Source organism: Streptopelia decaocto (assembly GCF_964273445.1).
Source record: "Streptopelia decaocto genome assembly, chromosome: 9".
In the NCBI taxonomy this organism is placed as follows: domain Eukaryota; kingdom Metazoa; phylum Chordata; class Aves; order Columbiformes; family Columbidae; genus Streptopelia; species Streptopelia decaocto.
In genome coordinates this window covers 18,569,839-18,585,917 of record NC_138664.1, presented here as the reverse complement: position 1 = coordinate 18,585,917, position 16,079 = coordinate 18,569,839, and the positions used below count along the sequence as shown (strand labels likewise).

The 16,079-nt window shown below is 40.0% G+C and overlaps 1 protein-coding gene across 9 annotated transcripts in view; it reads left to right on the top strand.

The window, feature by feature from the left end:
• Window positions 1-16,079, top strand: part of TMEM266 (transmembrane protein 266) — a 100,956-nt gene that overhangs the window by 83,266 nt on the left and 1,611 nt on the right. For all 9 annotated transcript variants that reach the window (XM_082061532.1, XM_082061531.1, XM_082061535.1 and 6 more), the window contains one exon: window positions 6,555-6,605. In XM_082061532.1, the coding sequence (XP_081917658.1) occupies window positions 6,555-6,605 (51 nt within the window). The remainder of the gene's footprint in view (window positions 1-6,554; window positions 6,606-16,079) is intronic.

Below are 16,079 nucleotides of genomic sequence, written 5' to 3'. Positions count from 1 at the left end.
CCTATCTGTTCATTACAAATGAAATTTTTTCCCTTTCTGAGTTCTTACCTCGTACAGTATTTAACTGGTCATGGTCAGACTAATATCTAATGTTTTCTGTTCGTGCACAAATCATTTTTAGTGTTTGGTATACAAAGTTCCAGGCTTCAGGGAATGCCAGGTTCACAGTGCCCCATATAGCCATTAATACTTCCTTCCAAAATTTATTATTCTTTAATCTCTCCCATAATATATGAATTACAGTCCCTAGTGGAAATTCCATATTTTCCTGCATATATCATTTTAGTTTTTGAAATTTTACGGTACTGCCATAGTTTAAGATTAATATGCCACCCTTCTATTCCTTTGAGCAAGAACCCGATCCAAGCTCAGTTACTTCGCATTGCAGAAAGCTTGTTTTACCTATTCTGAGTCAAATTTCCATTTTTATGTGGTTAGTAGTAAGTCTTTTGCTTTGGGGGACTGCTACAATTTATTACTGTTCTTGGGGAAAAGTAAAGCTTTCTCTCCCAATAGATACCCACTGTTTTGTGAGTGAAGAGAGTAGGATGTTAGGAGGGGAACGTGAAAAAATCTGGAGCTTCAGAGTTTTTCCCTTAAGGTTATTCATAAGCTGTCTGAGAAGGCAAAGCAGGGCACTGGAAGGGATTTTGTCAGTTGTTCCTTGCAAGGCAGTCTGAGCTGGTTGAACACTTCTAAACTCTAAGCCAGTTCCTTTGGTGATCATCTGTTAGTGCTCTAAGAGGGCCCTGTTACTCAAAACAATAGATAAAAAATAGTTTATGGTTATTTTCAAATGTTGAAATGTATCTACTTTGAAGCCTGCTCCTGGACATGCTTTTATCTTAAGCACACTCCGCTTCCTGGTTAACCTCCATGGATCTGTGGAAGAGGGAGGATTTGGCTTCTCTGTAGGTGCCTCTTTCAGGCTTTGTGGTTCTCTTTGCACTGATCATCCAGGCAGCAATCAAAGGAGTTAAACCTTAAGAAACACTTACATAAATGTGTGTGTAGTTAGTGGAGTTAGGCTCTTGAATTTCATATTCACCAAATGGGTGGGGTAGAAACTTTTCACTTCCAGAAGCAGTGAGCGTACAGTCACGGATGTGAGGCTGAAGTTGTCTCCCATCACTAATGTGCAGAGGTGTGAAGACATTGCTGAGAGGTAAAGGAACACAGAACTGCATTCTTTTCCATTCATGTCCAAGCATGCAACCGCTTTCATAATAACCCCTTTCATAAAGAGATCGTGCTCCATATGACAGCAGTGATGTATTGTGCCCTCTGCTGCCATTATAACATTGTTCTGGTATCTCACTTTTCTAAATTATTAGAAATCTTTTTCTAATTCCCAGTCTACATTTATTTGTTGCCAGTTTATAACAATATGTTCTTGAATTTTTTTTTATTTTAATCTTTTGTTTAAATAATTCTTCTCTTTCCCTGATGTTTACCCAGCAAATTATTGTTTTGTTGGTAGCCATAGTCTTTCTCAGCCTTTGTTTTTCTAGGCTCAAGGAATGTGGCTGTTTTGCAGAGACAGACCCAAGTTCCTCTGTGCTTGCTTCAGGCTGACTGTAACAAGCCAACTCAGATGTGAAGCTGCCGATCCGTATTCACAGAGAACAAGGCTGGAAAGAGCACTGAGAGGTCCCCCAGGCCATCCTCTACCCAAAGCCACCAGCCATGCTGGCCCTCAGATGTCTTGCATCTCAGCCATGCTCAACTCAGCACAAAGTGCTCTTGCTGCATGATCTGCTGAAGTGAGGGCCAAAACCACCCAGTTTGTTGTCACTTAAGCATTTTGGTTTTCTGTCCCAGCAGTATTTGCTGATAATGGAGCCTGTTCCATATCCCAGGATTTCTTTCTGCACAATGACTTCCATCTCAGGTTGATTTCTTAATTAGAGCCAGGCTGAATCTGTTGCTTTGTTTTCTGTGCACTCTTACTTTGACAGTTCCTCTCAAGGTGGGGATTATTTGTGTGCTCAGGCATCTGTGCAATGTCTGCTAGGTCTGGATATCCCTGTGAATGGAGCAGTTGTGTGAGTACTGGAGCTTGCACTCATGTGGCAATCTGCCTTCTGCCTTTCCCTTTCTGCCAGAAAGTGCCAGCTGGCTGTTGACGTTTCCTGTTGGTACAAACGTTCTGTGTTGCTAGAGGGAAAAGGAGAGAGACCTTCTAGGGCCAGCAAAGCAGAGGGGAAAAACTCTGCTCAGGTCATCTTGCATAAGACCAGAAAGGTGAACTAGACAGTACAGCATGGCCTAGGGAGCATGCATATGCCTTGATAAATGAATTTACAGGTGAGCAGTGAGCTACACTTGGACTGCTGAGAAGAGGAGGTTACGTCTGGCTGAGAGTTTGCTGATGGTGAAGTTCAGATGGCCACGGTCAAACAGATCTGGAATGCCAGGGATTACATGGCAATCTGCAGGGGAAAACTCCCTGGGAAGGTTACAGCTTCGTTGGGGAATTTTCCCCCGTGGATTGCCAGTCTGCTCCCAGAAACAGCTATAGACATCCTGGTTTATGTACATTGTCTTCCTTTCCTACTGCACTACAGTGTCATACTAAAGCTATGTTCTTTCTGTGCAAAGTCAGGCTGTGGCAGTGTTATTGGCTAGTGTCAGAGCAGCAGAGCTGTCATCACTGTTTCTTACTTCTAGAACCGTTTAGGGGGCAATAACCTGATCTGATAATTTGTGCCTTCAAAAGTCTCCCTGCTTAGTGTATCTTAGTGGTTTTTATTGCAAAGTGTATTTTATTCTATTTTTCTTTCCCAAATGCTTCAAAGTGTTAGTAGTACTTTAAGGAGAAGACGCCAGTGTCAGCAGTGATGGAGATGCAAGATCTGCTTCTTTAGAAACCTCCTAGTAAAGATTGCTTTCTGGAAGAAATCAGGGTAAGACATTACCTACTCTGAGGACTCACATCCTCAGTGGGAGGCTACACAGCAGAAAAAATAACCTTCTAGTTGAGAAAATTCATCTTTGAGAGACAAAAGACAGTACAATCAATGGCAATAAAAATATGAAGTAAACTACTTTAATAATGAAATATTTCAAAAGAAATCCGTTTTGTGAGGTCTCTAATCTAAAAGATGCGCAAATGGTATTTATTGTATGCAGGGGTGTTGCAGACTCATTGACTGAAGTCATTGATGAAACAATTAAAGGTCACCATGGAGGGATTATAGAACTGAAAGAGAGATCTGCCTTGGGTGGAAAGTAATTTGTGTGTTTCACTGAATTTATTAGGTTTTTATAGGGCCAGGAGAGAGAGATTACAACATTGTCTCTTGGGTCGAATGAGGTTATATGGCACTGTACTCTAAATAGTTTATTACACCCTGAGCCATTGTAGCATGTATTCTGAATCTTGCAGGAAAAGAACAGGCAGATCATTTGAAAAACCTTCATCAGACAAAGTCCAGTAGCTGTCAGACAGATCCTGACCAAGAACCACTTTCCAGGGAAGGTTGTAGAACCATCCTCATTCACCACAGATTTAGGATGGGCTTTCACGTGGGCAAGAGCTGCCTCGCTCTTCCCATTTTCTTTCTCAACCCACAGCTATTGAATCTGCATCACCAGATTTGTCACCAGATTTCCTGGGGTATCTAGCAAGAGGATCCTCATCACCATCTGTAGACGATTTCCTAAGACTGCCATTTCCAGCGGAAATAAGAGGGAAATGCTTTTTCTTTCTGCTTACTGCCCGTTCCTTAGTTTTCTATAAATACTATTTGGGCATCATTATGGCTAAGGACTTTTAAATGGAAAGTTTATCTTCTGGAAAAGGAAGTGCAGGTAGCATTGCTGTCTATTTGAAGACTTGAATTTATGTCTAGAAAAGGAGGAAAATGAAATCTTCTGGATTCTAAAAATTCCAAGGTGGCAGAAATAAGGAAAAATATGTTTGAAATAAACAGGAAAACTATGAAGAATATAGTATTTCTTAAGACAAATCCCTTTCTGGAGCTGAAACTAAAAGACACTGACAGCAGATAACACTACGGAGAGTTTAAATAATACAAGCGATCTGCTCTCTTGAAAAAGCTGGACTCCCCTACTTAGTTGTACAGACTTTCTATGTGCCACCAGCTGCAAATGTATCTGTACTCCTGATGCCATTTGACTGCACATACCGAACAGTGGGGACCTCATCTCGTTGTAAATCACCACGAAGTACTTGAGCAGTGTTCCACAGTAATGTGCTGTGCTTTCTATTTGTGTATGCATTTTATATGCACAAATAGTTGCTTTGAGTTGTATATTTGTGGCATTTTGTTTAAACTCTCTTCTTTCAGCTGTGTAGAATATAATGAGAGATAACTGGAATTGTTTATAGCCTTTTATGCCCAAAGCACCTGAGACTCTCATATGACTAAGATGAGTTTGTTAATTGTCAGTTTGATTTAATGTAATTATGTTGAAATATTTATTTTGTTGTTGTTATTCCATTGCTCTTATTGTTTTTTATTTGTAAGAAAATATTCAAGGTAAATATATATATATGTGTGTATTTTATATTTTATATACACATGCATGTGTGTATATATTTATAGATACATATTTTCTTTCTAGATAAATAGCTAAGCAGTGTAAAGCAATGTGATGAATAAGGCCATCCCACGGTAGCAGGCAGGTAGGCAGTGAGGCAGCTCTCGCAGCGCTGCGAGCGAGTGCTCCCACGCCAGCCGGGACAGCCCGTCACCTTCCTTGCCACTCAAAGGCAGCTCAGTGAGTGCTTTACGGGATCTCCTTTTCGGGGGTTCAGCTGTATAGTCTGTGTCTCTGCTAAATTGGTTTGAAAGCAGCTGATTGGTTTGAAAATAGTGCCCTGGTACATTGTGTTAGTTGATAGACGAGTGGCCAGGGCAGAAAACGTATGCAATCCTATAGACTTGATTTGAGCCTTGCCATAAGACATGAGCAGCAGGTGATTAACTTTTCCAAGGCTGATTGTTTTATTTTCAGTGCAAACCATGTTGGCGTTTGGGGCAGACTTTAATGAGAGCCAAAGAGAACGAGAGCACTGAGCGTGGCCCTGTGCTTTTGGCAGGTGCTGAGGAGGGGCAGCCCCATGCACAGAACGTGTCCTTACCCAGGCCAAACTGGAGTTCTGGTTTCCTCATTGCTCGGCTTAGAATTAGGCTCTAGGCGAAATATGAGGAAAGTGCATTACTGGAAATACAGATACGTAGGTATTTTCTGACTGTTACTGAAGTTCCATGCCTGAACAAGAACCTGTATCTATATGGGCTGGCAGGTTTGGTGGCATTTAGAGTATAAATTATGCATGATTGAAATGAAGTGTATTTTAGTAGCAGATAGCTGAAAAGCCTTGCAATGTACTCCTAATTCAGCGGCATTGCCTTGAGCTACTCTGAGGCCTCTTTTTTAAACTCAGACATTAGCACAAAGCACACCTCTGACTGCAGGCATTTAAAGATCAACAAGGGCCAAAAAAGCTTTTAAGATCCAATGAAACCAGGAAAACAACCATGTTGCCTTTCAGTGTCAGGTTAGATTGCCTTCTTATGAGTGCAGCTATTTCAGGTACAGAGTGCTTAGTGGTTTGGGTCTTGTTGTGTGGAGAAAGTGTTCCCCAGAAAACATCTGTTTCTTTCACCTGCAAACCGCAATGTGCTGTGAAAAGGCAGGACTGTAGCCACAGAGACCCAGGGGGGCGAAGGAAATCTGGCTCAAAGGGATGAGCGTGGTTTGCTGAAACATGGTATCAAAAAGAGCACTTAAAAGGAGACAATGCTTTTAGAGTGCACCCTACACTGCAAATTGGGCCGGTCAGGTTGCTTGGAAGCTTGAAATTCTTCCTGGATTGCCAATACCATTTACTTAGCAGCAATATTTGCATTCTGCTCAGAATTGTGCAAGAAGAGTTTGTTGTTTTCTTTTTCAGTGACTGTAAAATGTTCACCTTTTCTGTTAGAGAACAGGAAATCCCACTGTCACCTGCAGCTTCTAAAATCTGTATATGCAGTATAGCTGCTGCTTTCCCTTTTATGTTTGTGTCCTCATTTTTATCTTACCATTGTTGAAGTTCAGGCGTAGCTCTCATGTATGTTTTACAAGTGTAAAACTGCACCCTTGACTTGTAAAAAATCAATAAGCCAACAGATAATGTAATGTTAATATTATGCTACATATTACGAATGTATATGGAATATACAATAAAAACCCTCTCTTTATTCCTTTTGAATGAAAAAAAAAAACCCACATTATTTTAGAAGTAGGGATTTACTCATTAAAACTACAGGGATTTACAACTGCTAGCGAGCTGGCTTGCCTGGCTCTGGTTTTGGTTTCCCACAGCAGTGCTTATGCTGAGCTGGAGATGCATTTCTACTTGTTTTGATAAACTTGTGTGGCTCTTATTGGCCATGTCATCCAAGGTGGAACAGGAGAAGTTCTAGCTGTTCTTCTGGAAGCATGCTGGATATTGTTTCTTCTCTTTTAAAGTCATGGGGTGGAATTTCAACAATTTAATCAAATGGGCTTCTAATGGCTGCCTTTTTTTTTTTTTCCAGAGGACGACATGAATAATTACATCAGTCGATACTACAGTGAGCCTAGCAGTGGTAAGTTTTTCTTGAAAGTGTAAATGTGAACGGCATTTTTGCATTGTGCTGTGTGCTGTAAACCAGGTGACACTGACCAATGATGTTGGCCTGTCCTGGAGATGAAACCCTCCGTGGCTTCTCTTGGTTTGCTCTGTGGAAGTATGTACACAAATAGTAATTCCCTAAAGGTTGCAGGGCCCCCAGTTTGCCCCTGCCGAGGGCACTCAGAATAGTCTGGAGGTCTGGGAGAAGTTAGTTCCCCTGGCTGGGCTGCCCAGGCTGCAGGGCGGCCAAATGGGCCCGAGAAGGAAGAGTGTGGCTGGAAGTGGGGAGGTGGCTGAGCCCAGCACTGTGTGGGGACCCAGCCGGGAAGGGACGCGGTGGTGAGGAGTGGCCCGAGGCTGGGTGCCGAGGGGTGGCCCTGGCGGGTGTCCTGCCGCCGCGGCACGCTCTGTGCGCCGGGCGGGGCGCGGGGGCTGCGCGGCCACCCTGGGAGGGGTCGTGCTCGGCAGGGCTGGGCGGGGGTGCACACGCCCCCTCCTTATCTATATAACGTTGTATATGATAGATATATATATTTTTTAAAGTGTGTGTATAGGCATAACGTATTATTATTAAATATGTATATTCCTATATACACCTCCCCATATATACACAGGGATATGTAAAAAAATCATGGGTGTGTCTGCATATGCACATAAGTATAATGTAGAGAAAATACTTATGTGTGTGTGCACATGTAATGTATGTGTACATCCCACATATACACACACAAACCCAGATATACACACATATATATTAAAGGACATAAGTAAAAATATAGACATAAGATTGTGCATGTATGTATGTAATGTATCAGATATGTATCCCCAAACATACATACATGCCCATATATATATGAGGAGATTTATATACATATTATGGTATATGAGTGACTGTATATATATGAAGATATATGAACATGTCTCTATACATGTGTGAGAGGCTGTGTCTGTGCATATACATAGAAATGGTATATAAATACATAAATATCTAAACATGTATATAGATGCAGCGGGGTGAGGGCTGTGTGAGAAGGAGAGATGCTCTCAGAATATATGTGTATATATTATGAACACTAAAAATGTCTCTATGTACATGTATAGTGTGCTATATATCTATGTCCCTGCATACGTATACACACAGAGATATATAAAGATGTGTGTGTGACAGTCTGTGTATATACATACAGATTTTTAATGTATTCTGTATTATACACAAAATGAATATATGTATATGTGCATGTATGTATATATATATTTTTTATATATATATAGTCTTATTTATGTATATCCCCATATATATATCCCCATATAATACATGGAGTTATGTATTTATATGTTCAGGTATGGATATGTGCATGTATACGCATTACAAGTGTGCTGGGAGCGGCTGAGGGACCTGGGGGTTCAGCTGGAGAACAGGAGCTGAGGGGAGACCTTCTGATCTCTGAACTGCCTGAAAGGAGCTTGGAGCCAGGGGGGTCGGGCTCTGCTCCCCAGGAACAAGCGCCAGGAGCAGAGGAAACGGCCTCAAGTTGCGCCAGGGGAGGTTGAGGTTGGATCTGGGGAACAATTTCTTCCCCAAAGGGCTGTGGGGCATTGGAACAGGCTGCCCAGGGCAGTGCTGGAGTCACCATCCCTGGAGGGGTTTAAAAGATCCAGAGATGAGGTTCTCAGGGACACGGGGCAGTGCCAGGGCTGGGTTATGGTTGGACTCTGTGATCCTGAGGGTCTCTTCCAACCAAAGTGATTCTATATGAATGTAAGTCTATGTATGTTTCTATATATGTAAATATCTACAAAGGTATTTGTGTATAAAATATGAATGTGTGTGCATATGTAGATAAAAGGTATAATTTATCTATATCCGTAGATATGGATATAGATATTTATATAAAAATATACATCTGTCTGTGTACACATATATAAATCTATGTAAAGATACATAAAGGCTTGTGTGTAAATGTGTATAACCACATATACATAGATATATAATATATAATATATAATATATAATAAATATATATTAAAAGGTGTGTGACTATATACTTACAGATTTTATATGTATTCTATACTATGTTTATAGTGTATGTATACAGATATAAATATAATGTACATGTCTGTCCCTAGAAACTGCATATACGTATTTGTATTAATTATGTAATATATATCTATAAAAAGTGTGTGTGTGAGTGACTGAAAATACATATATTTTTATTATGTATAATATGTATTACATATAATTTTGATATATCCCTGAATGTATGTATATCGTGGAATAGTATAATGTGTTCTATCTATATCCCTATATGTAAATTGCCCATATATACATACACACAGAGGAAAAAAAAGAGGAGAGGTGAGAGTGTGTCTGTATATATTTGATCTAAAAATAGATAATTGTATACATTTTAAAAGTGGGTGTGAGAGAGAGCCTGTGTCTGTATATATACATCTCTCTTTTATACGTATAATGTATTATTTAATCTGTATAATGTATAGATTTTATATATAAACTGTTTGTGTATATATATACTCATGTAGGTATATGGTATTATATCTATCTATCTATCTATCTATCTATCTATCTATCTATCTATCTATATCTCTTTCTCTCTCTCTACATCCCCCATTAATGTCTGTACATATAAAGCTATTTATGTGTATGTGTGTATGCAGACAGATATAAAGACAGGTAAAGATATGTGTGTAGCTACATAGGTATTTTATATATGTATAAATATATATGAAGATATATCTATGTGGGTGGATGTCACGGAATAGTTTGGTTTGGAAGGGACCTTGGGTATGTGAGAGCCTGTGTATATATATTATATATTTGAAAATACATGAGAGTGTATATATATATAGACATATATGCATTATGTAGAATATATATAAAATGTGTGTACATATATAGGTATAATATATTATAAATGGGGATACTTACACACAGACATTCTCTATGAATTTGGATAAATGTATATATAAAGATATGTGTATGTTTATATAAAATCTGTATATATGTGTGTTGAAGACTGTGTATCCATACACATAAATTATATATATTTCTATTTTTAAAGGTATGTGTGTACACATTTAGGTATACAGTGTGTATATCCCTTTATATACATTCCCATTATATACATGGCTATATATAAATATGTATGAATAGGTGTATGTATGTTTAGATAGATAGATGAAAAGGAGGGGGAGATGTGGGTGACCGTGTCTCTGTATATACATATAATTTTGTATGTGTGTGTGTTCACGTATAGGTATATTTTTTACATATGTCCCTATATATATGTTCTTCATGTTTATACACAGACAATGAGATATAAGTAAGCACTCTATGTATTATGAATTATACGTGGGGCAGATATACACACACACGTATTCTCCATATCTAGATGGATAAATCTATATATAAAGATTATTTGTATGTAAAATAGGGGGTGGGAGTTGACAGAGACTGTGCAAATATTTGCCTAAGTATTCTATACAATATGTCTGTGTCTGCACAAATGTCTGTATATGGTATTATTCGTAGATGTATATGTCGATGTATATCCTGCTGTATACATCCTCATAGTTTATTTGGGAGATGTTTAAAACAGTGTATCTCTGTGTGTTTGTGTGCATACATATATACGTGCACACACATATATTGTTTGAGAGGTATCATATGACGTGGATAGATCGGTGTGTGTTTCCGTGTATAATGTATTGTATATGTATGTCCCTATACCCACCTTCCCCACGTACATACCAGCGGCGCCGGGGTTGGGCCAGGGCCCAGGCAGGGGTTTCCCAGGAGACGCCTTGGCTGGACCGTCCCCAGCAGCTCCCACCGACCCGACCGGACCCAACACGACCCCGCGGGATGCGGCGCAAGGAGAGCGAGCGGCTGCACCCTGAGCCCTTCCGACACACATTGACTTGCAGGGAGTCAGCGATACACGTGCCTATGTGCGAGAGACAGCACACCTGTGCTCCCTTTAAAGACAGAGAATGACATGTATTTAAGAGGGGGACTGTATATTATATACTATATGTATTGTCTGTGTGTACATACATGTGTATACTGTATTATATAGGCGGCTCCTAACACACACACACTCTCCCCATATCTGTATGGATAAATCTGTAAATCTATAAATATTATGTGCACATAAAATATGTGTGTGAGAATGTGTATAGGCACATACATATATATTGTATAGAATATGTGTATGCACACATATATACGTATAGGTATATGGCATTATTTGTAGCTCTGTATATTTCTATATTCATCCCCATTATAGACATGGCAATATGTATGAAGATATGTGTATCTATATGTGTGTGTATACAGCTATGTAAATGAAGGGGGGGGCGATCCTGTATGGGTATAACGGATTTTTACTGTATAGCCCATAAATAAGTATACACATACAAATATATACAGACATATAAAAAGATGGGAGGGGTGTGTATTCTGTTTACTGACAGATAATTATATGTATTTGAAGGAGGGACTATGTACTATAGGGTGTATGTGTATGTGTGTGTAGAGAGAGAGAGAGAGAGATATATATATATATATATATAAAATGTCTGTACATTTATACATATAATGTATACATGGGGGACCATGTACTATTGTTTGTGTATATATGTACAGACCTACACTTTATATACCTATAATAATACATGGGTTTCATAGATAGATACACACACACACACTCCCCATACCTATATGGCTAAATCTTCATATAAAGATTAAGTGTATGTAAAATGGGGGGGCTGTGGGGTGTGTGAGAGACTGTGTGTCTATATACCTAGGTATTATATACAATGTCTGTGTGCACATATAAAAAGGTATATGGCATTACATATAGATGTATATATAACCCCTGTATATACAACCTCACAATATATTTGGAGATTTATAAAAAGTTGTGTGTGTCCATACAATGGAGGGGCTGCTAAGCATTCCCCAGATATATACACAGTTTAGTTAGTTAGTTAGTACTTATGTTAAAGGTAAGTATATGGCTGTGTGTGAGAGAGCAAGAATGTGTGTGTATTCTATTTAAAGATAATTATATGTATTTAATGTGGGGGAACTATGTACTATATGTGTGTGTATTTATGAAGTGTTTGTACAAATATAACTATATTATACATTGTGCTCATATATACATACACAGAAATATATTTCCCATATCTATATGGATAAATCTCTATATCAAGATTGTGTATATAAAATGGGAGCGGTGTGTGTGAGAATGTGTATATGCACCTGTTCTTTATAGAATATGTACACATGTATATAGGTATATAGTATTGCATATAGATGTATATTCCTCTGTATCCATTCCCCCATAATATATTTGGAGACTGTAAAAAAGTGTATCTTCATCTATATATGTTTGTGTATATAATTTAAAAGCTGTATAAATAAAGGGGAGGGGGGGAGTGTTCATGTATATGCATAATGTATTATATATGTAGATCCCTATATGCATTCCCCAGATATATACATACACTGATACCGATATAGATTTATATATAAAGGTAAGTATACGGGCATCTCTGCTCTATTTAAACTTAGAGAATTTTATTTATTTAAAGCGGGGGCTACGTATTACAGAGTATATGTATCAAATGTCTATGTGTATACAAGTATGTATGCTGTATTATGTATGAGACTTCTTATATACACACACACTCCATGTATATATATGGATAAATCTATCTGTAAAGGTTATCTGTATGTAAAATGGGCAATGGGAATGTGTGAGAGTGTGTGTGTGTGTGTGTGTCTGTGTCTGTGTGTGTGTCTGTGTCTGTGTCTGTGTGTGTGTGTGTGTGTCTGTGTGTGTGTGTGTGTCTGTGTGTGTGTGTGTGTGTGTCTGTGTGTGTGTGTGTCTGTGTGTGTGTGTGTCTGTGTGTGTGTCTGTGTGTGTGTGTGTCTGTGTGTGTGTGTGTCTGTGTGTGTGTGTGTCTGTGTGTGTGTGTGTCTGTGTGTGTGTGTGTGTCTGTGTGTGTGTGTGTGTGTCTGTGTGTGTGTGTGTCTGTGTGTGTGTCTGTGTGTGTGTGTGTGTCTGTGTGTGTGTGTGTGTCTGTGTGTGTGTGTCTGTGTGTGTGTGTGTGTGTGTCTGTGTGTGTGTGTGTCTGTGTGTGTGTGTGTCTGTGTGTGTGTGTGTCTGTGTGTGTGTGTGTCTGTGTGTGTGTGTGTCTGTCTGTGTGTGTGTGTCTGTGTGTGTGTGTCTGTGTGTGTGTGTCTGTGTGTGTGTGTCTGTGTGTGTCTGTGTGTGTGTGTGTCTGTGTGTGTGTGTGTGTGTGTGTGTGTCTGTGTGTCTGTGTGTCTGTGTGTCTGTGTGTCTGTGTGTGTGTGTGTGTGTGTGTGTGTCTGTGTGTGTCTGTGTGTGTGTCTGTGTGTCTGTGTGTCTGTGTGTCTGTGTCTGTGTGTCTGTGTGTCTGTGTGTCTGTGTGTCTGTATACTGTACTATATATGGGATGGATACAAACACACATGCCCCCCCCCCCACTTCCCACTCATATCTATGTGGATAAATCTATATGTAAATTTTATGTGTATATAAAGTGTGTGAGACTGTATAGAGAGACACACACACACACACATATATGTTACTGAATAGAGGGGCGCACACACACACACACACATATATATATATGTGTATAGGGTATTACTTATAGATGTATATCCCTCTGTATTAATCCCCATTAGCCAATTGGTGACATATATGAAGATTGTGTGTCTATAAATATATCTATATAAAGGGGGTCATGTTCATGTATAATGTAATATTTATATATAAAAATATATACATACACAGAAATATATTCATTTATAAAGATGGAGATTCTGTTTACCAATAGATAATTATATGTATTTAAAGACAGGACTATGTACTATATAATATATGTGTGTATTTGTTATGAGGCTCATATACACACACACACATTCCCCATCTCTATATGGATAAAGCTATAGATAAAGATTACATGTATATAAAAGGGGTGGGGGTTAGAGAGACTGTATATACACTTGTGTATTTTATATAATGTGTGTGCATAGGCAAAAGGTTTTATTTATATCTGTATATCCCTCTATAAACCTATGGAGATCTACAAAAAGGTGTGTGTGTATAGAATTTAAAAGCAATATAAATAATGAGGGGGTCTGTTAATGTATGTATAGGAATGATGTATTATATTTGTATATCCCTACATATACACACAGATATAATAAACAGGACAGGTTTGTGCGTGTTTGTATTCTGTTTCTACACTAGATAATTACAGGTAAGTATCACAGACACACACACACACACACATTCACACCCAGAAACGTACAGGCACACACAGGCACAGACTTGCGCACACATGCACACGCACTCCCCAGACACTCATAGACACACACTCAGACACATGCACACAGACCACGCACATGGAGACACACAGATACCCATGTAGGCATGCAGGCACAGAAACACACACACAAGGCAGATAGAGAGAGATACAGAAAGACATGCAGACTCACAGACACGTATATGCACAGACACACACACATGCATACAGACACACCCAAGCACGTACAGATGCAGACACATGTCCACTCAGACACATACAGACACACTCATTCATAGACACATACACACACAGTCACATGCAGACATGGAGACACACACACTCAGACACACTTGCACACATGCATTCATATATAGATGCATACCACATGCACACACACACGCCACATACACACATAGACACACACATACGCACACATACATGTACATACAGATGCACACACAACGACACACTTGTACACACAGACACACTTGCACACACCAATACATACATGCAGATTCACACACACACCTGCACCAACTCACAGATAAACACTCACACTTGTATACTCAGAAATACTTGCACACACGCACACATACATGTACATACAGATGCACACACAAAGACACACTTATACACACAGACACACTCGCACACACCGACACATACACAGACTCACAGATACACAGACATACACAGATGAACACAGACACACGCGTACTTGCGCACACATACATACAGATTGACACACACACGGACTCTCAGATACACTCAGACGCGCACACACACAGGCAGGCAGAAACACATGCACGCATGCTCAGGCATGCTTGCACACACAGATGCATACACACTCGCGCTTGCACAGACATACATTCATATAGACACAAGCACACACACTCATACACACTCAGACACAAAGAAACACACAGAAACAGATATGCGCTTGCACCTGAACACACAAAGGTACCTAGACACACACACACATATATGCATGTACAGAAGCATGCAGAGACACACACATGCAGATGCACACATGAATGCAGACACACACACAGAGACACACTTGCATGCACCAACACATACAGACTCACACTCAGACATACACAGATGCGCAAAGAAATACACAGGCATATGCATGCACACACGTGCATATGCACAGACACACTTGTACATGCACAGACAGATGCGCACAGATTGACACACAGACGCATACTCAGACACACAGATTAGCAGAGATGCTGACAGAAATGCACACATGCACAGACACATGCAGAGTCAGACACACTTGCACACCACTCACACAAACACACACTCGCAGACAGAAACACGCACATATACATAAGCACATGCAGACACGCTCACACACGTGGACACAAATACAGATACTCAGAGACACACACAGAAACAGACACACACTGGCACGCAAACACTCGCACACACAGACACACTTGCACACATACATGCATGTACAGACGCACACACAGACACGAACGCACTCAGGCATGCACAGCCACATACATGCAGATTCACACATGTACAGACTCACAGATACACACAGATGTGCAGAAACACACATGCAGAGACTCGCAAACACACATTATGCACACACATGCAGACTTGCAGAGACACACACAGGTGCACACATGCAGACAGAAACAACAGACACTCGCACTCAGCCATACACAAACGCAAGAACATACACATGCAGACTTGTGCATACACATAGATCACTCAGACACGCACATGCAGACAGACTTGCACACACATGCAGACACACATACTCATGCAGACAGGCACACAAATACATACAGACACACACATGCATGGACAGACATGCACAGAAATACACAAACACATGAACACAGATACGCACACACATAGAAATGCGCTCACGCACTCGCCACATGGATGTGCAGACACAAACACAAACCTGCGCACACAGCTGCCCGTACTGGCACATGCAGACACAGACTGATGCATGCACACAGCTACACACACAGATAAGCACACACATAAGACATGCATACAGACAAACATGCACACCCAGACACACAACGACTAATACACAGACATACAGGCAGGCGCA